Source organism: Cyrtonyx montezumae, unplaced genomic scaffold (assembly GCF_038088225.1).
Source record: "Cyrtonyx montezumae isolate F1298 unplaced genomic scaffold, pur_monq_1.0 scaffold_30, whole genome shotgun sequence".
NCBI lineage: Eukaryota > Metazoa > Chordata > Aves > Galliformes > Odontophoridae > Cyrtonyx > Cyrtonyx montezumae.
In genome coordinates, this window is record NW_027072035.1 from 14,078,826 (window position 1) to 14,104,682 (window position 25,857).

The window sequence follows — 25,857 nt, forward strand, 5'->3', positions numbered from 1 at the left end:
TCATATATATGTACACATTACAAGGTCACTGCACCATACACATCGCTAAACCTGGTGACAAAATGCCACAATCATTTCTAGCTCCAGATTTAGGCATTTATGTACAAGTAGGATAAGGAAGAAAGATAAATGTTTTTCCAGAATCAAGAGAGCAAGATATCCATGCCCTGAAATTGCACCAATGGACAGACAGTTATGTTTAATAGCTTACACACAGAAACAGCAAGACTGCCACTGAATATATTTTCGAGAGAACTCCACAACTCGTTCCTCTAAAGATTCCCATATAGAATCTTCTATAGATAAATGCAGAAATATGTGTGTGTATGCATAAATGAGAGCAGACAGACACAAATATCTATTATGACAGCAGTAAGAATTCTCTTTCTAGAGCAAGGATTTTTTCAAAACCAGCCAATATTAACATTTTCCTCAAAACGACAGAACAAATACAGTGACTGGAATAGGCTTCATTGCATTTTAATACGAGGTGACATTGGACATTCTTTCTGTTGTATATTGCCTCTGAGTAAATCTGAGGCAAGGGAGGCAAGGAAAGAAACTCAAAATTGACTTTGACATGTGCACCCATGGGAGACTGAGAATTTACATTTCATCTTCGAGATTGCTGAGATGTCACTATAGGAAAAAGCAGTGCCAACATATCAACGTCTCTACAATCACAAGTAACGAAGCTCCAGAGTAGAAATCTCAATAGCTCTCAAAACATTTCGCAACTTCTTGATTTCTTAACAGTGCTAGATTACAATTTAACAAGAAATGAAAATGAAACCTGCCCAAACTCATGTGCATTTACTGAATGGTCTTAAGGACAAAACACAAAATCTAACTTTTCCACTAGACCAGGTTGCTCACAGCCCCAACCAGCCTGGCCTTGAATGCCTCCAGAGAGAGGGCATCCACAACCTCTCTGGGCAACCTGTTCCAGTACCTCAACATTCTAACAATAAAGAATTTCTTCCTAGTACCTGGTTTAAATCTACTCTTTTACAGTTTAAAGCTATTTTCCTTCTTCCTGTCACTACCTGCCCTTATAAAAAGTCCTTCCCTAGCTTTTCTGGAGACCCCCTTCATGTACGGAAAGGCCACTATATGGTCTCCTTGGAGTCTTCTCTTTTCCAGGCTGAAGAGCCACAACTCTCTCAACCTGTCCTCATGGGGGGGGGGGGGGGGGGGTGCTCTAGCCCTCTGATCACCTTCATGGCTCTCCTCTGCACCTGCTCTAACAGCTCCATGTCCTTCAGGTGTTGTGTTGAGGCCCCAGAACTGCATGCAGTACTCCAGATGGAGTCCCATGACAGCAGAATAGAGAGGCAGAATCACCTCCCTCAATCTGCTGGGTACATCTCTCTTGATGCAAACAGGATACAACTGGCCTTCTGGGCTGCCAACTCACATTCCTGGCTTATATTGAGACTTTTATCAGCTGACACCCTCAAGTCCTTCTCCTCAGGCCTGCATTTGTGCTTGGGATTGCCCTGACCCAGATGCAAGGACCTTGCACTTGGCCTTGTTGAACTTCATGAGATTGGCATGGACACACCTCTCAAGACTTCACTGGACATTAAGCTATTGACTGCAACTGTCAGTGCATCCATCCAGTCATTTCCTTATCCAGCAAGTGGCCCATCTATCACATCCATTTTTCTTCAATTTGGTGACTAGGATGTCACGTGGGACAGTGTCAAATGCTTTGCAAAAGTCCAGGTAGATGACGTCAGCTGCTCTTTACCCACTGACACTGGAACTCCATCATAAAAGGCCACCAAGTTTCTCAGGCATGATTTGCTTTTGATGAAGCCACGCTGGTTACTACCAATCACCTCATCTTTATTTTCCATGTGCCTTAGTAGAATTGAACTGTACTATCCTAAAAGCTTTGATATTTTCTGCTTTTCCTAGCACGAAAGAGAAATGAAGGGTGAAATCATGTAATGTGTTGTTAGAGAAATACTTCCTCCAATATTTCTGTAATACTGAAAGTGCTGAAGCAGCTTCAGCTCAGCTCTTCCACTTGTGGTTTACTACAAATCTATGCAAAATTGCAGAAGTAAAACAAAAAGACTTAAATAGAATGTTGTGCCAAATATGTTGGGTACTTTGAAGATTGGAAGGTGGTGCGAAGTGTCCTGTTAGAATTTTGGCTGAATATTTTGCTGCTATTTTTGGATAGAGAGAAGGGTGTAATTAATAGCTCTTCAGGTGTTTTGAGGATAATTCTCCACAAAGGGCGTTACTGCAAGGTGACAAACCCAAGACTGAGACTACAGACATTCATAACACTCATATGGAACAACGAGGGGAAATGTGCAAGTAAACCAAGAGACAAACCAAGCAACTCCAGAAACCATGGTGAAATTAGACAACAACTACAGGAAAGAATCTACTCAGATATGCATTTTAAGCATATAAAACTTCATTTCCCTTTTAATTTTTCCGAACTTACTGAGTTGTGTAATCTTTAGTCTATCTACTCTATTTTACCTTCATCTATTGGATTATTTTGTGCAAAAAAGAAAGCACACATACTGCAAAGTCTTGGTGGTTACAGCTATATTGCTGATTCTGATACTGTTGTTCATATGTTACCATATTCAATGGGAACACAAGACGAAAAAGATGTGAGAGATCTAAATTAAAGCAATAAACAAGAAAATGCATTTCATAAACTGGCAGTCAATTACCACAACTGGGGCAAGAAGCAAAAGACCAAGAAATACTAGCACATTGATTACCGTGCAGTAAAACAAAATATATTTGTTTATAAGGCTCTTGACACTGACACCTCAATAGTTTCTTTCCGTTGCCCCAAGTTGGCTCAATATAAAGCTGCCAAAATTCATTCTCTCTGCTTCCTCCCTGAATGCAACCATTCCTGAGATGACTCAGGGATCCCAAATATGATTAAGCAAGCTCCTGTGACACTGCAGGGGCGGGAGGTGTAAACGCCACAGAGCTCTTCCCTGTGCTCCTCTCTGTCTTTTGAAGAGGCAGCTTTTTCATAGTGAAGAAAAGCAGCACAAGCAAAAGCAGTCAAGCCTACACCTGCTCCTCCACTGCCAAACCAAAAGTTGACCCTGCTCCCAGAGGACATAAGCTCTTCAGCACACCCCCACACCAGTAAGCTACTGCTTTTCCAGATATATTCCTCACAATATTTGTATTTACCAACATGGAAAAGAGTTAGACTTGCCTTTTGCTAAGTTGCAATTGAAGCATCTAGTTCAGCATGGAGAGAAGAAGTTGTACCTTCTCTTTAACCGTCATAAAACAATTAGTGGATACTGAATTGTGAAATAAATTAAGTTCACTTTACATACCAGTAAGAGGACTCAGCTGGCATGCTTAAGATATACTTCCTATCACATTCACTCTACAAAGAGCAGCAGAGTAAGCTAACCCATTCAGTCCTTTTCATGTTTAGTTTCCTGGTGTGCACAACCTGTTGCTTTAGCTCAGTAGGTTAGCAATTCAATTTATAGATTTAACATAAATTACTTGCATAACAGAATAAAAACCAAAACCATATTTCTCTGTTGTAGGAATGTGCTGCGTTTCATCATTTTTTAAGAAGAAAAAAGTCACATACTACAGATAGCATTTTAGCAATACAGCATGTAAAAAGCTATAGAAAGGAGAGTTAGAAATATCTGCAAAATGATCAGCCCACCAGCCACTATCCTCACTTCCATGAAGTAAACAAGAACTGCTTAAGCTATGGACTCAGAGACATGAATCACAAGATGTATTCAAGATAAGCCATAAATGTTAACAATTTCAAGTGAAGGGAAACAATTTCAGTAATACAAATTTGCTTCTTATAAAGAGATAATTACCTTTTTATGAAGAGCATGGAATTCACTATACCTCTTCTCCACAAAATGTTTCCTTCCACTCATTAGCACTTCTATTTTGAAGACCTGAAAAATTATAAATATTATAAAGGACATGAATGCTTTTTGCACAAACAATTCTGTGACATGGCTGTGATTCAATTATACCCAAAATATAGAGTGGTTCCAAAAAAAAAAGGACAACTCAAAAATGTACAGAAGCAGAAAATGATGAATGGGTACAATGGCAGACTTTTCTATTAACAAGTTTGTTCAGCAAACATACAAAAAGAAAGTTCCACTTATATTTTACATTTCCTATTAAAATTAAAATATTCAGCTTCAGAAATATTTAATACAGTGAGAAGTATTAAAAAAATAAAAAGATGGCAGGAATAACAACAAAAAGGCTGAAAGGAAATAAAGATTTATTCTCTTTTTTACTATGATAATAACATGTACACAGTAAGAACCAGGTAACAAAAGCCTTATTTTATGGATGGAAACAAAACAAAACAAAACAGACAAAAAATAAAAATAAAAAAAACGACAACACTGTGGGTTAATTACCTTCTAACCTACAAACTCTGATGTCGTCTCGATTGAGTTTGTACTACTATTTGTAATCTGGGGTGTGTGGGGAGGACAACAAAAAAGCCACAGCAAATGCTTGTTTTCCTTGTATGATACATGTGACAGCTTTTGTTGAGGCCTCTGAAAGGTTGAAGGCCAGGAGAAGCAGCTCTCCGGATGCACTAATTAGTAGTCACTAACATGACACTTCCTTGATTCTCAGGTTGCAAGGTCAGTACTAAGGGCAACTGATGAGAAATATTTTGAAGTATTCAAGAAAACATGGTCTATTAAACGAAGACAAGATCAGCAGAAAAGCAATACAAAAAAGGTGCCTGATCTCTCCAGTTTTTTTTTCTTTTTCTTCTTTTCTCATTTTCTGTTTCACTCAGGAAACACTGGAAATAATTATTTCCAGGAGAACGAAAGACAATAGTCAGAAAAGATGATTACATCAAGAACAGAGACTTGGAGCAAATGAAAGTAGTTTGAGATAAATATGCAAACAGCGTTTATGTCTGAATGCAAAAAAAAGTGTTTCCTGTCACAATTATGCCCATGAAGCATGGATCAGATCAAACAGTCAGAAATCATGCAGGATAAACACTTCCTATTGTCAGCTGGAACCTGCCCTTCAAACACAGGTCGAAATGTGATGGTTCTCTCTGGCAAGTCAAACCACACGAGAAACAGATGGCACTTTGTTCAATCCAGACTGAAACGCATCCACCTTCACTTGAACGCAGGATGGATGGGACCAGAGTCACTTCATACTGATGCTTACATTACCAAAATTAGTTCAGATCTTTGTAATCCATCAAAATAACTTGAAATACGTTCTACCTCCTTGAAAAGGACTATTTCTGTGTCCTAATCACTGTGAGCAAATGACCTTATTTGGGTGCATTGATTTTTTTTTTTCCTTGTCTATTTAGACTATTTTGGGAGAACAGCTATAGACTATTAAGCAATTCTCCTCTCAATGTGCAAAAACTCCAAGGCACCCTTAGGAATATATTTTAAGTTCAGAGTTGTAAAGAGGATCGGATGCAAAGAAAAATCAATGCAAACTTTTTTCTTTAGGCCAGACTTAACATCCTAATTATATGAGAGGAAAACATTACTTACATCTTATACCCTACACACAGCATGAAAGAAATAGTTCCACAAGGAACAAAATGTTTCTGATCTCACAGGAAATGTGTTGAGATAAAGAAACTCCAGGACAATTTGTGGGAGAACTAGGTGAAAGAATATAAAAATACCTAAATTAGAAGTGACCAAGTGTCCAGTTAAGGTGTTGCAATGGTTTTGAATTAACTAAAGCTCCAGCAATTGCTACCAACTCATGACACCCAATTACACCTCAAGTAAGAGCTTCAGCACCAATGTTAGCACAGCACTTCTGCTGGCCCCAGGGTGTGTTGGCTACCTGGAGATGCCAAACAGGCTCCTGCCCCAGCCGCAAGCACTCCTGGGGGAGGTAACCTTCCCATACATCACACTCAGACTTGTGCACACTCATTCATTTACGAAGGCTGACAATGGATCTAGCATGCATGAAGTTGTTTAAAACAAAAACAAAGGAAATAAACAAACAAACAAAACCCAAACCCAACCCTACAAACTATGCTTATTTACTCACAGTAGCACCTATATGTCATAAATTTTAAGCAATTTGCAGTAAATATATTAAGTAGGCATCTGTAAACACTTTCATTTCAGACATTTAAATACTAAATTGAATGATGAATAATCTTATAAACCACAACTGCAGGTACATGAAATACCACATATTTTGCTCATGACTGTTATATTATTAATCAACTACAATTAGACTATAATCAGTGCATAGATTCCAAGTTTGCCCCCTCCACGTTTACCAGATCACACTTCACAGGAGCATCCTAAACACACTGAATTAAGTTTGTGCTGCAGTTTCATGAGGACAAGGCTGTGTGTGAGTAGCTTACAATAGAGAGCAAATCTCTCACAAATTCGGAATAGCTATAGACAAATCTCAAATTTAATGGAGGAATTGCAGGTGCTGACAAAAGGACAGTGTGAGGAAATAGGTAAAGATGAAGTAAAGTGCCAAAAGGAAAAAGCAATTCCGCAAGGAAATTATTTTTCTTGTAAAAATGCCCATGTTCTATGAACAGACTGAAAAGACATGACTTTTTGCAGGAGGCAGTTAGTTAAATGAAAAATGCAACATAGAATCACAGAATCATAGGGGTTGGAAGGGAACTCAAGAGGTCATTGAGTCCAACCCCCCTGCCAAAGCAGGTTCCCTACACCAGGTCACACAGGTAGGCGTCCAGGCGGGTCTTGAATATTTCCAGAGAAGGAGACCCCACAACCCCCCTGTGCAGCTGTGCCAGTGCTCCGTCACCCTCACCATAAAGAAGTTCTTGTGTACATTCGTGCAGAACCTCCTGTGCTGCAGTTTCTGTCCGCTCCCCCTTGTCCTGTCTCCACACACTGCTGAAAAGAGTCTGGCCTCGACACTTTGCCTCCCACACCTCAGATATTTGTAAACCTGGATCAGGTCCCCTCTCAGTCTTCTTTTCTCAAGGCTAAAGAGACCCAGTTCACTCAGCCTTTCTTCATAGGGGAGATCCTCCAAGCCCTTCACCATCTCTGTGGCCCTGTGCTGGACTCTTTCCAAGAGATCCTTGTCTTTTTTATAATGGGGAGCCCAGAACTGGACACAGTTCTGTTAATCACTGATTAACACAAGTACGATGTTTTTCCCATAGTCAGTGAAATACCAAAAATCACACTAAAAGATCTGAAGTTCATCCTCACTAGGACACAAAGGATCCCAGATATGAATATACCAATCAGAAAACTTGCTTTTTATGAGAATGGTGAAAGGATTGACTTTCCTTTCTTGGTTACTGCCACAGCAATTACCAGTGATGTTTGCAGAAGGTCAGAACATCACTGAAAGTGTTCTTCCAACATAATTTAACCTGCACAATGACATAAGGGGTAAGCAACTTTTAGATTAAAAATCAGTGTGAATAATGCTGATGTTTTGCCTACCAAAACTGCAGTACTAGCACTACAATTTTTAGCTATCGAAACAATGAATGAAATCCTGGAGAAGAAGTTTTAAGATTTCTGTTATTAGCAGTCAAAGCTTTCAGACCTGACTACAAAAATATTCAAATATGATTGCAGGATAAAAAGAGGGTGGAACCACTCTGGGTCTCTTCTTTGTCTCTACTTTGTTTCAGTGAAATGAAATATATTCAGATTGGAAACCATTTCTTCTTATTAGTGGCAAGCATACATCATTTCACCATTTTTCTGTATTTCTCAGTTTTTGAACATTAGCACACCTCCTCTATCTGAATGACATGTTTTCAAGAGGAATATTTCTTGCTCCATAAACCACAGCAGTTGTAAAGTATTCCATAATAAATACAATGCACAACGTTAAGAGAAATTAATTGGTACTGCATCATTGTGAATTTCTGAGATAGTTTAAATGGTGGAAAAGAACATACACAAGCATTTAAGTCCAAAGGTATTCTAAGAACACAAAGAGAAGAACATTTAGAACTAAACTGACCACCACCTCCTTCAGTTTTATGTATGTCAAATGCTTATACATTACAAAAACAGCTGAGTCCTGTCTTCTAATTTGAAGTAAAAATAAATGGTTCCAGTTATTGTCTCAAAAACCAACCAAAAAAACATTAAAAACAAACAAACAAAAAAAAAAACCCACCAAAAACCATAAAGATGAGTTTAACAAAATCAGACAAGTATTTCACTGACAAGGAAAGGCTCCCAAGAGATTCATACTCATCACATTTCCAGGTATGCTGTCCTACCCAAACTCACTTCAAAAGCTGTATTACATACACAGCGTGCCACCTTCCCTGCATTCCAAACACTGTGATCTCTCTTATGTAGATACAAACCATTAAACTCAGTCCCACCTACAACATCAGGTATTAGTTATGGCCCAAAAATAGAAGACCAGAGTATGGTCTCTTTAACAATCTTTAGTATGTAGTTTGTCTTTCCCACCAAAGGTATGAAATAATTAAGGATACTCCATATTTTACCCTCTTTTGCAGTAAAAGTGTTCCACACTCATAAAATGGCACGGTATCAGTAGGAATTACATACAAAAAGCGTGCATAGGACTCCAGGGTATTCTTTCTGAAGATGGCCTTTAAGTATGTCACATTTATCAGGGTTTAGAGAGAGAGCTGGTAAAACGATTTATACCACAACCCGGTGAGACTAACTCCTACAAGATGGGAAGCTCCAGGGAGGCTTCTGCGCAAGTGTCACTGCTGAGTGAAAGAGCTGCTGACATTACAAGAGTAAGTAGTTTTCTGATTTTTTCAACTCACTTTAAACCAATCTTTTCCAAACACATCGTTCATAAAAAAAAAAAAAAAAAAAAATCCCATAGGAACTTTGCTGTCATTTCCTGAAAAATAACTTTCTTGGCTTTCCAAGATAAAAAGCCTTTCCATTGCCAGTGAAACACTGACTATGGAAATATAATTTGTAGCCAAACCAAGAGGTAACAAGATATGAACTGTTTTTGGAATTTTTCTTTATTAGTCCTGCAGAGAACAACAGTTACACTGATTACATACTTTTAAAATCTAGTTGTCAGTGTAGTCACCTGTCTGGCTAACATCTTTTGAATCTAACTCAAGAAAAAACGTCTTGATCTTATACTGAAAAAGGAAAAGACTCCTAACAAATTACAATCCTCACAGTTACACAGAACAAAACCAATAAATAGCCTGCTCTGCTTCATTTGTTCATCTGGATTATTTCAATGTCTCTTGTCAGAAATATTCGACTAATAGAACAACATAAGGCTTTGCAATGGAAGCAAGATTGATTTTCTAATAAAGATAATAAACTGGGATAAAGTACTTGAATATAAAAAAAGATGACACAGAAACAGATGAACACAAAGTTTGATGAAATGTTAGGAGTCTTACATTTCGCCACAAAACACCTTGTTATTTTATTCATAAAAACTATGAAGAATCCTCACACTTTTCAAGTTAAGAAGCAGCACCTAGCCACAATGGAAATGTTCCCCTACTGCAGCCAACTAGCTGCAAGAAACTCCCATTTAACAGAAGCTAGAAACCGAAGTTTTTTCCTGCAAATACTCAAGGTCAGGCTGGATAGGACTCCAAGCACCTGACAGAGCTGTAGGAGTCTCTGTTCATTGCAGGCAAGTTGGATCAGATGATCTTTAAAGGTCCCTTCCTGCCATGAATCTATGATAGTTTAAATTGTGTTATTTTGTTTATAATTGTTCAATACTTCCAAAGCATTGACACTGAATGCCCACTAAAAAACATGTCAAATGGTGTCAGACACGTTAAAAAAACATACAATGCAGCCCCATGTAACTTGCAATCATTCAGTACTCTCCCAACTTGCTTCTTTAATTGCCAGAAACTCTCTGGCTTGATTAAACCAATGTGCAGCAGCATTCTTTGTGCCAACAAGGAATAACAGCCTTGTCAGATGTCCCTTTTAGAAGTGCAGAGTTGTGGTGAAAACTCAATAACCCAGCTAATACCAAGTCCAGGCACCAGTATGCAACAGGGCTGAGTGGCACCTGCAAGCAGAGCTGTAGGCACAATGAAGATATTACATCCTATTCCTTGAGGCTTTGATATATTAGGGAAGGAGTTAACTCAAGCACTTGGCACAAACACCCACTACTTAGAATGTATGAGTGACGTGTAAGAACTACACTTTGAGAAATATCTCCCATACAGCCCGTATCTCCGCTCCTCAGTCAGAAATCAGTTCAAAGAGAACACAGCAGGGTGATGAGCACCACACTTTAAAGAAGAAGGCTTTGGATTGTCTCATGGCATACAAATTTAGCTTTTTCCCGTGCTGATGAGTTAGTAAACACATATGAACACTAAACACAACAGGATTTACCCAACACACAAAAAAAAACAGCATTAAAAATCAACTCCACATTCTTCATAGTGAATAAACATCAAGGCAAAGAAATGATGTTTGTTCTTCCTTTCTAAACAGAGCCACAGTACCTAAGCTGTTGTGTGCTATCTGCATTATTCTTAAGTAAAACTGGCGGCTTTATTTCAAACATCACTGTTAGTTTCTGAGGAGTGGTCATAGCCATTTCCAAAAGAATGCAATCTTGCTCACCAAAGGTTTCCATGAAAAGTTAATTTCTTTTGAACAGTTATTCAAAATGGGATGAAAACAAACTCAACAAGCTGCAAAGGAGCTTCATTTCTCACTGGACTGAGCCTGCTGCTACTGAGAGAAGACTTTAAAAATGTTATCAGGATTTGTTAATTGCTACACTAAGCTAACAAGATGGTTCTTCACCTGTATGGAAGGCAGATAGAATGGAAATGAAAAACTCTGTGCAACTACTTGAGAAATTGCAAGAGTAGGCATCACAAACAATGCCAAACAAAGAATAAAATATCGGGCCCAGATTAGAATTTAAGTTGTTAAGCTTCCAAATTCACTTGCTGCATCTAACATCATCTATGTTCTAGATAGCCCAGTAGCCACAATGAATGTAGGTAATCATAAGCCAAAATTAGTTCATGAACTGCTGGCAACAAAATGGTAGTAGTGATGAGGGCTGCTCAATCTGCAAAACTCATGGCAAAGTTTGGACAAAACCTAGTGCCACCATGGCCAGCCTAGCTCTGTCCAGGTATGTCTGCAGGAGCTAGAGCTGGTAAGGTGTAGACATCCAACATAAGGGAGCAGAATGAGTGTGAAGTTCAGTATCCCAGAATCACCAAGGCTGGAAAAGGCCTCTAAGAACATCCTGTCCAACCATCCACTTATCACCAATATTTCCCACTAAACAACATCTCTCAGTTCAACAATATAAATGTTCCTTGAACACCTCCAGGGATGGTGACTCCACCACCTCCCTGGGCAGCCCATTCTAGCCACTTTCTTGGAGAAGACGTATTTCCTAATACACAGTCTGAACTGACCCTGGCGCAAGGATTCAGAGGGAAGCACGCACATCAGTGCAGTCACAAATCTTGACTTGAGCACAATGGTAGAACAGAAGGACAAGAGAAACATATTTCCTAATTTTCATTCCTAGTAGGACAGTGTAAATACAGCAAGCAGCTGAATCGCAGACTCCAGACAGACCTGCATTGGTAGCAGTAGAAGACTTCAGGCAGCACAGAATTCAACTCAACACCCATGTCTGAGAAAATACAACATCTGAAACACTTACAGAACTACATCTGATACAATTGCGTCAACGTATTAAGTAGATTCAAAGGCAGCAGATATACTAATTCAAACCAATATTCAGCACAATATATAAAACTGAAGTACCCTCTTAGCAATACTGTGCTACAAGATTGAATAACCTATCAGAGAACACTGGTTGTACAATTAAATATTTATAATTCCAAAGACAATGAAAATTGATTCAGTGAGGATTATGGTAATTTGTAACTGGCCTCTCCATCATTTGGAAGATAGTAAACATTGAGTAATTACAAGCCTGCACATGTATACATAACACTTTATCTGGTTGATACAACAAATTTCAGGAATTGAAATAGTTATAATTTGAGTCTGATATTGAAAATGTACAAGAATGGCACACTGCAAACGAAGTGACATGTAACAGATCACTGATAATTGTGCTAAATGTTTAATCTGAACCAAAGGTAATTCAAGACATTAGTCTCTTCAAATGCTAACTAAAAGCATCAGAGTAAAAATATCTAATTCAGAGGTCTAAAAATCTGTAACTGCCTTTTTCTCAAATAAGGGAAAAAAATCATTCTGCAGGCACTGTTGCCTGGGTTGGCTGTTCTTCTTCTGACTGTGAAACAGACATGGAATAAAAATGTCCCTGTTCATTGCAGGGGAGTTGGACTAGATGAACTTTAGGGGCCCGTTCTAACTCAAGTGATTCTATGATTCTAAGCCACAGCCGGGCACAGACTAAAAAAGAGCTAGCTTGGCTTCGATATTCCACTAATAAAAGCCAGAGGATTCCTAAACACGGCACTGTGAGAAAACAATACCCGAATACCAACTTACCATGAAATGTTAGCCACCTTGCAAGCTCCTGATTCTCAGGCCTGAAACACATCCTCATTTAACTGTTCTAAAAAAGCTCTGTCTGCACACCACCTCCACATATCAAGTCACTTAGTTAAACACAGCCCCTAAATACTGTTGCACAAATTCAGATGTACTATGAAGGGAAAAAAAATAAAAATAAAAAAGAGAAATGTCACTACACAAATATACAACACAGATTTCATTTATTCTCTCATCCTGAAGCTTCAGATATTCTTTTTAACCTCTTATGAGATCAATGACAACTTGACACCCTTATGTAAAACTCACTGAATCTTTGTATTTTTCTGGATCCCAGCTTTTGTAAAAAAACAGAAAAACTTCTGCAGTTTCTAGTCACATAAAACTCTGCCATAAATGACTCCTTCAAATACTTATTTGTTACAAAATATTTGTTACTGTAAGACTCCAGTACCTGCTTGACAAAGGAATGTAAATTTTTCTTAGTTAACTAAAAAAAGCTGCGGTGAAAGTTGATTTTTCTACACATTTACAAGTGTCACGTCTCTGCTTATGGCAGCTTACCTTGCCTTATATATGTATGAGGTGTTAGCTCCAGATGCTTTAGGTAGCAACTGCTCATCGCTCTGTACATTCTCTGTCCCTGCTTACCTATTATTTCACTGGTGCTTTTTGCAAGTAAAAAATACGGAAGGATAAAGAATGGGCATTCACTTCGCGTTAGCGGATTCCTTACTTTCCTGCTTCATGCAGCAGTTCACACACACTGGTGCTATTTTTAGTTAGCAACTCAGTAACATACCAATAGAATATGAGATGGAGTTGATTTAATAAAATATATTACAGAAGTTACTGGCAGTGACATGAGCAGTTAGAACAATCTAATATTTTCCATTACAAGACTGTACTTAGTTTCTTACAGTTTTGCCAACCCTTAATTTTTGGGCTTAGACATTTCCGTACCAGGTTATGTGTTCAGATAGAAAATATTTTTACAAAGTTTCAACTGAGACAGTCCAAGCATATCCTTTAAGAAAAATGTATTTTACTTTATTTGTGAAAAAAAAAAACAACAACCACCACCTCGGATACAAAAACAAAACAACAACAACAAAAAACACGCACAACTCACGCATTTCAAAGTAGATTCTCTAAGATGTAGAGAAGGCCAGAAATACAGCTGGGAGGCAAGTTTGGCCAATCTATACATTTCTGAAAACAAACCAACAAACAAACAAACAAAAAAGAACCTTAAGAACTTGTGACAGAACATGGAGTATATGCATAACAGAGGATTTCCAATGGCATCACCACTGTCAGTGGTTCACAAAATATACTGAAATTTTATGGAACCTCCACGAAGTGACTGCAAATTTCAGGCCTACAGAAAAAAAAATTTTGTCTCACCTAGAACTCAAAGCCTGCTATAATAGGTGGCAGGAAAAGAAAAGAAAAACAACAACAATAAAAGAGTGGAAGATGTTTTAACACTTTAAAACTCTGGTAAGCTACTAGACTAGGAGTCTACACAGCTTATACAGCTGGGGCAATATGCCTCTCCAAATGCTGCATTCCCTTCTTCCCTTCATAGTCAGAAATAAACCATAGAAAAAGGGAAACCCATAAGAAGTAATGGTTACGGATTTAAGCACTCAAACATGAGCAGTGTCTGTTAAGCCTTCCACACATGACAATCCCACTTTGCGGACCTACTCTCAGCAGTCAGTTGCACACTACTTTTCTACATGGCATATCTGCTTCACTTGTAGGACTGGTGGTGTTGTGGGAACCAATAAGCAAAGCATGTCTTTGTAGCTTCTTCCTATCTAAGAATGAGAAAGTGAAAGAAATAGCACAAAAAATGGTGTGTATAGTAAGTATGGCCTCAAGATTAATGCAAACTGTAGGTCTATAGACTCTGGGAATTTTGCATCTGCAATGCTAAATGGCTTAATTTATGGTTTTCCCTAGGAAAGCCTTCTTAAAGCATCTCACTTGGGCATGATTCAGAGGCCTAAGGTTAAAAGCTCAAGCTCTCAGAGAGCCAGCAGATGTAGACCAAAGACAGCCAATATGCTTACAGACCCATACATGCCACAATATACACAGCTTTACTGGTCTGTATTTCAGACATGAGAATCAGTCACTCTTGAGTTTTCTTGCTTCCTCCTTATTTTGTCATATCAACATTACTGTTGAAGGCTCTTCATTAGGATTGTGAAATGTGGAGGGAAAACAAGGAAGACAAAACCACTTCCAAGCACAAGGACAAGCCCACATATCCCCCAAAGTCATCCCCTACACGTACCATCAGGGTCGGCATCTGATTTAACATGAGAATTTCTATTGCAGCAGGGACCACTGTTGCTCTACTCATAGGTTAAACACTTCTCAGCTCCTCCTTCTAGGTTATATTAAAGAGAAATGGAAGAGGTATTCCACAAAATGTATTGATTTTTCTACCCAAGGAAGGAGACTCTCCCTGATAAATACTTCTTTGCTCCTCTGTCTCACGAGAAAAAAAAGTCTCAAGACAATGTTATCTTCACAGTCATGAACCACTATGATATTTTGCTCTGGCCAGGGCTTTTAGGATTTGTCAACAATAAGTAAATGGCAAATCAACAAGCGAAGCATTCCAGAAATACATTAAAAAGTTATTTTTCTCAAAACTTCTGAAGCATTAAGCTGACAACAAATATGGAATGAAAACAGTGGAGGATTTTTAGTAGAAAGAAAGTCCTTTAATTATTCTTTAAGATTGTAGAAAATGGAGGAAAATTCACACAGACATAAAAAACCTGCTACAGTATTTAGAACGGTAACATTTCCTAACTCTTTTACTACACTAGCTTTGTAAGATCTTGATTGTTAACTTCACATATAATTATAATGTTCTACTAAAATGGAATGTTAACATTTCTGACAGGAAAAACTGACAGCATTTCTAATAGACTTGAAGGAAGAAAAGATGACTTACTGCAGTTTAAAATGACTACTACCCAGTACACTGTGTTTCAAAACAGTCTTTGCACAAAAGACAAGTCAACCCATCATACTCCAAAATATATAGCTTGTAAATTCTATCCATCAGAAACAGAAATACATACTGTAAAGTCCATTCTCTTATTTCCAGACCTTTCTTTGCACTGGGTGATTTCTATCAAATCTGGCCAAATGGATGGCTCATATCATATGCGGTCATGCTGAGTAATAAAAGCTGGGGTAATGAAGAGGGACATCCAAAGCGATGGCATTTGTCTTCCCAGCACACTGTTAACATGTGATGAGCCCCTCTTTCCCCAAGTGGATGAACATCTTTGTGTGAATTAATGAATTCCTTGTTTTGCTCTGTTCACACACAGAGGTTTTGCTTTACCTAGCAAACTGTAACTCAGCCAATAAGTTCTCACACTTTCAACCTTCTTGTTTCTCTCTCCCATCCTTCTGTGAGGGGAGAGAGCAAGAGGCTGGGTGGTTTTAGTGTTAAATAACAAAGACAGCAAGCATTTCTATTAATTTCACAATATTTTTCTATGAGCCTTTCATTTCTGCCACCAGATGCTGACAAGGTCAGGTCAAAAAGTTACTGTTCAAATAGTAATCTATTCACAGTCTACAGAATCCTCCCTAAATTACACAAGTAACACTGGTCTGCTCAATCAGCAAATAAAGACAATTAGAAGGAAACTGAAGGCATGCCTCCCTTTTGTTCTTCCCATCACTTCTGTTAATTGGCACTGCTTTCTCATACATTCATTATTTCCATTCCAAATGAGAATAATATTAGCTTATCATTTACAATGGTTTCTATAAACAGATTAAATTCTCAGAATTGTGCTTGTCTAGTGATTCTTTCTTGTTCATATAACCACAGAATATCCCAAGTTGGAAGGGAGCTACAAGGACCCCTAAGTCCCACCCCAGGCCCCACACAGCAGTACCCAAACCTGCACCCTGAGTCCAAACAGTGTCCCAGTGCTCTCTGAGCTCCAGCAGCTCTGTGCCATTCCCTCAGGCACTGTCACTGTCCCCAGAGAGCAGAGCTATTACACTCAACTTGCAGTCAGCAGGAACCCCACATCCCATTCAGTAGGGCTGCTCTGCAGCTCCCCATCCCCAAGTCTGTACAGAGTCAGGTCTGACCTGTCCCAGCTGCAGAATCCAGCACTTATTTTTGCTCAGCTCACCTAGTTGCAGATTGCCCAGCTTTCCAGTTTCCCCAGATCTCATTGCAAGTCCTCTCTGCCCTTGAAGGAGTCAAACAGCTCTTCCAATCCAGCTCTGTTCACAAACTTAGTGTGCATTGCTGTCCTGTGTCCAGATCATTAACAAAATCCTTACACAGATCTGACCCCAAAATGGAGTTCTGGGGAACCCCAGTACCAAATGGACAGCAACCTGATGTACATCCGTTTACCCTAACCTTAAATATCACAATGGCTGCAAACACCCATTTATTACTGAAAACACTGTGCTTATAAGTAAATCAAGTACTTGCCTGTAATAAAAAGCATTTAAAATATTCAGCATGTTAAGAATAGAAGTCTGAAAATAGTTTTAATGTTTTTGCTTGTTCTTAAAATGGGAATCCAAATGCCTTAAATTTTTGGTGAGAGGTCTAAGTTGTGATTAAACAATGACCAAATACATTTTCTCTTCTACCCTCTTCATACAGACTGGCTCACAGTGCTGTAACATTCTTCTGCAGATTATGATCCAGTCTACAACAACAACTTAAAATATGTTTTCTCTCTCCCTGGCCTTTTATTTCAAGGTATTTTAATCAGCACAAAGTTGTACTTTCTTGGACTTTTTGTTAGTCTTAAGAAAAAAGAACATCTCTGACTAAAAAAACTTCAAGTGACTTGCTTCCAAATCGGATTTGTACTGTCCCCATTCAAGACACCTATTTACATGAAATCTCTTATAGTTTCTCTGGCTGTATAAAATGCAGATGACACTGCACATCAGGCCTCTGTTTGCCTCTTTGCACAGACAGTCCAAAACAGTTTTCCTGATCTGTTTCAACTTGAAATGTTGTCAATATATGGATTGTCTTGCTTTCTAATTCAGTGAAAAATCTAGTTTTCCATTAGTCTGCCTTTCTAATTTTCGATACAGCTTTACTAAATGTAATTATTAAAGGCAGATTCAAGAAAGCAATTACTGAGCTACTGGTTTGTATCTCTGAAGTCTTAATAAGGAAAAAGAACTTGAAGTGACAGAAACACTGCAAAATCTGTAAATACAAAAATCTGACTATATATTTATCTTCTTAGATGCAACACACTGAGGAAAAAAAAACAGAAGTATATGGAAAATTGATATGATCTCAACAAGTTTGAGTCAACTCCGCAATTCTCTTCTCCCAAATCTTACTATCACTGTGTAGTGCATTTAGAATTGCAAGAGTATTTCAGAACTACTGCAGGAATAGCTCTAGAAAGAGTTCTAAAGACACAGTATCGTATTAAGTGTAAGATGTAAGCAATGAAGAAATGGCATTTAACATTCTTGATATGGAGATTTTCAAGGTATTCTGAAGGTTACAATGCTAGAGAGTTAATACTGGACTACGAAATAGATAATCTTACTTGCCAGTACTATCAGTCAAATAGCCACAGTAAAACAGAAGTGATTTTGTAAAATAAATTTAAGAATCGAATAAAGGGTAGACTCATTCAAAGGTGAAAGCATCTTAAAACACAGGAAAGCACTAAGTTGTAGAAGAGCCCTTATGTTGACTTCTAGAGATCTTCAATAACCATTCTCAAGGTATTTTGAGTCTGGACACACAAGACTGCAGCTAATACAGCTTTCTTCTGTGTAATAACTTCCTCCCCCTACAAGTCAGTCATCGGCATTTCTCCCCAATTAAAAGTTGCCACAATGAGATCAGAGACAACAGTCTCACTAGCTATACCTTGACACTACTCTTCTTGTGGCAATTATTCTATGCACACGACATTTCTCATTTGCAAAAAGAATAACATTGCCTGTGAGTTGATGAGTCAAATTAGAAATTAATTCAAAATCATTTTCTGGTTCAAAGTAAGAATCAGCCTACACAAAACATTTGCAGCAGCCTTCCTTCCATCACAAAAGTTGCAAGTTCATCATATCCAGTAAATGAATTTAAGTATGCTGGTAGAGTAGCAATTACTGATTCAGCATCATCTACTTTGCTTTCCACTCCACTCATTACAAATGTATATGGGCAGATAAGCAACAAGTCCATTTTTTCCTATGCCAAACAAAGATAACTCACTCCAAATAATTTATAATACAAACAACAGGGAGAGGCAAGACCCAACATCTGAGAAAGTAGGAATGCATATAATTTACCATGCTCTTTCTTGGTTACTCTTAATCCAGAACCACGCCTCTCTAAGAAAAGCTGGACTAAGCCTTCCAGCAGAGAACTGTTGGAAACTCCCATAAGAAAACCCTTGGAGATGAAGACGAGATATGCTCCTGAGAGTCTAAAACAAATAATCCAGAAGTCAGTGGGAGTTCTGACTCTGAGACCATGTGAGACACAGCACAAACATGGCAGTTACCACAAGCAACTTTGCTGAAGACAAAATCTCCAGTACAGGAGCAGTTCTCAAGGCTGCTCACAGCTGAAGCATCAAGCTGAATTCTAAAGCTTTTCTTCATACAAATTCTGTTTCAATGTGAGCGGAAAAACACTTAAAACATTTAAATCTTATTAAGGCTGTGAAACTTCAACCCTTGCCTTCTAAGCAATTTTGTCAGTGGCTGGACAGAAAGAGCTGAAGGCTACCAGGTATCAGTGATTGTTGTTATAAACAGGTCAGAGTACAAACCTTGTGGTTACTAAAGACAAGAGTTTTTTTTAAAGCAGATTCCATTTTACTATTTGCTTTCTCTTCAAAATCACAACTTCATTGCTTTCCTTCCTATGAGACAGCAAATACAGTAAGGATGTATTTGTTTCTTAAGGAGTAAACTGACCCACAAGACAAAAAGCCAAATACTATGCTCTTTCTCCAACATCTTAAATGTCTAACCATCTCCAAACACCTACCACAGAAACTTCCTCCTCTCCCAGAAAATAGTGCCTGGAATTTGTGTTGTACATTTCTCTTGTTAAAGTTGGAACAAAAGTCTACTCCTAAAAACTATAAATGCAAAACTGAGTATTACTAAGCTCTTTTTATTAACAGTTATGACAGTTGATGCCTTGTTGGAATCATGAAGTATAATCAAAACATTCAAGTAAGAATAAAACTGCACACTTCATTTAAAATTAATCACAGTGGAATACATTTATTTTCTTTAATCCTCCAATGTCAGATCTGAAAGCCATTTTAAAACCATTTCAAAATTAACTAAAACAAAGCAAACAAACTCACAAAAACTAGCAACACAGCACAACACTCCTGAAGCTTTGATCCTGTGCTTCTCTAACAGAAAATGGAAGCCTTGGATGGAAGTCAATTATTTGATGAAAGAGTATGCTAACATGACTAGACTTTCTCCAATGGCATATTTCTGAGGAGAATATTTTCTATACCTATTTAATTTGCCTTTGTTTTAACAGCAGGTAGGACCCAAGACTGAGTATCAAGACACAAGAATAAAACAAGAGAAGAGGTCATTTGTAAGTAGATCACTTAAAATAGTGTCCTATACTCTGTAATACAAAAAGGCTTTTTTCTCTATAGTATTTTTGAATTATCTGACTCATATACAAGCCACAATCATCTTTCTGCGTGCTCATGGAAAATGAAAAATCTTGTCTGTAGCAATACCAAATCATTTATACACAGCAGACATCCTGCTGTCATTTCTGTCTATCCCAGCAGTACACCCCCTCCCACACTTCTCTCTTTAGCCTAGGTGAGCTGTCAAGTTTCTAGTTTCTGACGTGTATTTACATCATTCAATGACATCTGACAGTAGTGAAAGGCCACAGAAAACTGCTTATTGATCACAGCAAAACTAGTTGACGGAACAGATGAGGTTGTATCACAGAAATGCAGCCACACTCAGGTGATGACATTTTGCTCCCTTGTATACAGCTGCTTAATAGAATACAACTTCATTATATCATGCCACTAGTGCTTAAAGAATTGCACAGTTCTCATGAGTGCTTTGTCTATGCAGTGATGAGGACAATCTATTTGTACTGGTACCAACGTATTATTAACCCGATTTGCTCATGAACACTTGCAAGCTACCAGCCAATGTGTCCCAATGAATATACTAAGAGACACTGAAGACTCAATCTTGCCAAAATTTAATTGAGCTGACCTTTTAAAAAAAAAGATAGAATTACCATTTAGGGAACCAGATCTACTCAAGATTTACTTCTGTAGAATACTGTGCCGCTTAGTAAAGACATTTTAAATGACCATTTTTGTGCTTGGGACTGGTACAGCTTCCCAATGGAAGGGATAACTGATCATTAGTATTTCAGAGGTTATTATATCAACTTGCATGAAAGTCTTTCAAACTATATTGATTTAAATGCTGAAGAGTTCTTGGACTATGGATCTCCATCCACGCTGTCCTATACTGCCCTACAGATAAAACACTCATGTTCTGATTTTCATTCCTTTCTTCTTTTTGTCACCTTGAATAGTATCTCCCTATCACTGTAAACTTACTTTGCACAGACTAATCTGTAAGGATGTAACAAGACAGTCCTTACAGAATCTATGTTTTTACTAGCCATACAAATGAAAGACTCAAAACAGTCAGGACAAAGTAAACTGCAGTGATTAAAAAAGGCCAGCATATTAGTTGAAGAAAATAGCTTTGTTTTTTACCATAGACTGGACAGAATCAAGTAAAACTTCGTTTCGAACAAGAAAAATCTAAGAGGGAATTCCATTAACTAAAGAAAAAGATTCTTTAAAAGTATCAGAGAAATGCAATTGAATAACTTAAACTTAAATAGAAGTACACCTCTTGATATTTCTTAGCAGAAACAACATGGACTATCCATCCTATTTACCACATGTAAACAACAAAGGGAACCGAGGGCAGGAGTCTTGCTATTTTCTGTTTCATTGAATCACTCGAACTTCTCTCAGGCAAAAAAGAGTAATGGTAGGTGCATTGTTTCCTGGGTGTTCTTGTAACATACTTACAGAAATGAATCTAGAATAATTTAACTTTGAAACTCAATAATAACTTGGAGTAAACTGAAATATTCAGAGGACATCTGGCTACTTTTGGATCAACTTCCAGGTAGAGAGCAACTACTTTTCTCAGTCTAATGAAACTTCCCAATCTCTTCTTCAAAGGGAACCACGGGGAAAGAAAGACACGCGTACACAAACAGCACCACAACAACATTTCAGCGCAGCAAATGCAAGACTGCATTTATTTTTGTTAACCCAGGCAAAACACCTTTTTCCCTTTTAGTTTTTTCTCCTCTCAGAAGGTGAACTAATTTCACAGAAACTCAGGAAGAATTTCAATGTGTACTTATTGCCTGTAACTGAAAATTTCAGACCAGAAGCTGGTATCTACAATGACTCCAAAATGAAACCAAGTACTATATATTATCAAATGGTTTTCAAAAATATCTTCGACATTTTCACACATCCAACTCAGCATACATCAAACAATAACTGTCATCTCAGATACTGTGGTTAACTGTCAGCATTTATTTGCACATACATAAAACCATATATATTTAATATGTACAGATCTAAGGGGAAAATGAATGATAAAAAATAATACATATTCAATGTTTGTGATGCTCTGAACAGCAAATCCTCTGTATTCCTCATGAAGTTAACAAGAAGTATTGCAGACAATTGACAGTATAGATATTTATGTATAACTAAGAATTATTTTATATGTGTATAAACTTTAAAAAAAAGTCACTGCAAAAATAAAGAAAACAAAGATAAATAAGCTTTTTCACATTTCTGCCACAGAATACTTCACTGCACAAATTTTTATTCTCAAGAACTCTTTAGTATCAAGAAGAATATCTTTAGACAAGAAGTTGCAGACAAATTACATTTCATCCTTTCCAAGCATGGTTCTTGTACAACATGCTTATACAAAAAACAGGAAATTCTCTTCATCTCAGTTGTCTGACATGCATAAATATATCTGGGCTGAAAGCCTCAATGCTGATACTGATGATAGCAGCAATTCATAAAAAATCCTAAAAAAACCCCAGCCCTCAAACTAAAGTGAGCTTACTTTTAAATGAACCAAAAATCCAACTTTTATTTGAAGTGCCAAGTATCTGTCAAAAGCACATGATATATTCCTCCTCATTCAGTAAACTTATTTTGAATCACCCTGAAAATCAAGGATATACCACTTCGTATATATTACTAATTTTTTTCTGGATGTTCCTTGTAGCAAGTTTTCTCAGGAAAAGCAAGAAGCCATGAACTTCTACTGTAATAGAGTAGGAGCTAAGAGGACTGGAAACACAGACTGTATGACAGACTGTAAACACATGGATTCATGAGGACAAGCAGAATTTGAAAGGGAATTATAATAAGCACAGTTTACTGTTCCAGTGATAACTTATGTTAACTTTCAGATGTGACAGCTTCATCTTAATCTCTTTCAGATTCAGCTTTTATTTTTCTAAGGCAATTGACAGTACCTAACTTCATCATGCAATAATCTAAATGTTTTGTTCAAATTTAGGACATTACTTTAATATTTCTTTATTTCATTACAGAAAAACATCCATCATAGGCATGTTTGATATCTTTCCTCTGGACAAAAATTTTTCTTCCTTGTGAATGATTCACAGAAAGTCTACATCACTACATCTGACTTCAAAAGAGAAACTGACTCTTTATGACAGGGATATATGAACTGCGTAAATGCCCAAGCCATCGCTCAAAGCATGCCTGTAGCAGTATCATCACTTTTTTTCCAGACAGGCACACTAAGCTGAAGCAATGACTTTTGTTTTCCTGGTTAAACTCAATGGAGTTAAAGTCAAAGTGAAAGTCAAAAAAAAAAAAAAACCCACAAAAAAAAACCCACAAAAAAACCCCAAACAAACAAAAAAAACCAAATACTTGTATTCATTATGCATCAGAGATACCTTTCTTTGTTAGTGGAAAAGGATAGACATTAGTGCCATAGGCTGTTATCTTAAAAAGTTTTATTGTAAACCAAGAACCTAACATTTTAAAAAGGAATCCTGAAAAACATATGCATGTGGTCACAAACACACTTTACTCACTTACAGTAATTTACAGTTGTCTCTGTTGTCTTGAATCTCAAAGCCTAAGACATGACAGTCTGCATCACATAATTGCAAAACATGCCACTTAGGAAAAGGCTCCTTTGAGAAGGGTGTCATCTTTACACTTGAAAGCACACAATTCAGGAGGGTCTACAAGAACTTCTACAACGTAGTTCCATATTACTCTTTGTTCCCTCTTGCACTTTTCACCTTCTTTCTCTGCTCCTTGGTAAAATTACTGATTTGGTTTTGTTTGTTTCTTTTTTTTTGTACAAAATTCAGTGCACAAGCAGTAACCTGTCCTCTCTGTCTACACAGCTTCAGTGTCATCAACGCTCAGTTATATTACCATCAGGTTAAGCATGGGACTCCTTTTGGTGGTTTTTTTTGTATTTTTTTTTAAGGTTAGGATAGATGAGCATACATATACATCTGAAAATCTAATCAGTTTTAAAAAGGTACAATCACTACATCTGTGATTGAAGAACACTTAAATATAACCAAGGTTTATATTTATAGAAAATAAGTAGATAAAGAATAACACATTCATTCAAAAACACCACAACACTGTTGCACCCAATGAAGTGGTAGAATATTTTTAGCTTGCAGGATCCTGGAATCTGCTCTTTTTGTCTGAACACACAGGTTTGGTGTCTTGTCAACACAGTTAAAAAAAATACTCTCTGGGTTTATTTCAGAGAGAGGTGAATACATGTTTCCTTCATGGATAAAGACGCAAAATGAATTCCTGACCGCCAAGTATCTGGTTCACCAAGCTGCTGTCTGAAAGTGTCATTCAAGATGCTGACATTTTGTCACTTGGCTAGTTCGCATCAAAACTCTGAACTCATGGGAAGCTCTATTTCAATCTACCTTGGAATGGAGAGTTTCTTTGAAGAAAGAATTGCAGTTACAAGAAGTAATACAATCAATCACCAAGTAATAAAATAGTCACTTGTTCTAAACAAACACTACCTTTTAAAAGAACATTCTACATTCTTCCAATTATCACCACTCAATTATTATCAACCATCAGAAAAAATCACGTGTAGGTCACGTTGACCAGTATGTACAACAGTAACTACTGGAATTACCTAATTGAAACTAGTAATTTCAAAGCCTAGACTGTCATCAGCAGAACGTTGCCAATGTATTCACCTACTGGAAAAGCAGAAATATTCACATATTCTGTTTTCTTAAATTTTGACAAATACAATATAAGAATGTGACAGAAGGCCTGTTTCCAAGACTAATTCTTAAGAAATAAAGGAGTTATAATTAGCCTTAAGTGCCCAGAACAACTAGTAGACTTAGAGGCAAAGGGAAAGCTGTTATTCTCTTTAACTATAATTACTTCACAGGAGATCCAGAGAAAAAAAATCACAAGAAGGAAAAAACAATCTCATGCTACACTATGAAATTCTGTCATAAAAGTAATTTTATTAGTTTGACAAACACTTGTAGCAAAATGTTAACACTTTGTCAGAATGATGAAATTTTTTATTCCATTCCAATCCAGTATTTATCAGTCACTCAAAGACAGTTCTGTGCTTGTCAGTTATCACTTTAGAATACCTAATCAATCCAAATATTAATTTTTCAAAACAAAAATACAGTGTAAACAGTGGTGCTCTTTTCTGCCAATTGTTTATCCCTCTTCTCAATAGAATGCCTAGTAAAGAGAAGTCAGGTAAGGACAAAAAGCAAACATACTCACTATAGTAATGCCCAAAACATATAACAATATAACTAAAATATAAGTTAATATGACTAAAATTTCAACCAAATAATGGAAAGAGATCATGCTTGTGCAGATCTTTGGTTTTCTTGTCAGAGTGGAACATGAGTAAAAGTGATCAGCACAAGTTTTTAGATAGTACTCATCAATCAAATCAAGCAAATCTCAGCAGGTACAGAAAAGCATGCAATGCTACTACCTAACAGCTTGCTACCTCTTTCTGCTCCAATCTGCTGTTGTACCAGAATTACAGAAATTAATCAGTTTACTCCTGACAGGCAAGCTCTGGGTGTAAGTACTATTACTGCTCTTAATCTTTATCTCAGCTTCAACCAACTCCACATGGCTCTTCAGGCTTTTCTGAAGCAATCTGCTAGACAACTGTGACT

The 25,857-nt window shown here is 37.4% G+C and overlaps 1 protein-coding gene across 1 annotated transcript in view; it reads right to left on the reverse strand.

Annotated features, from left to right (window-relative positions):
• Positions 1-25,857, reverse strand: part of SNX24 (sorting nexin 24) — a 78,565-nt gene that overhangs the window by 33,139 nt on the left and 19,569 nt on the right. The window contains exon 2 of the mRNA XM_065744324.1: positions 3,858-3,941. Coding sequence (XP_065600396.1) covers positions 3,858-3,941 — 84 coding nt within the window. The remainder of the gene's footprint in view (positions 1-3,857; positions 3,942-25,857) is intronic.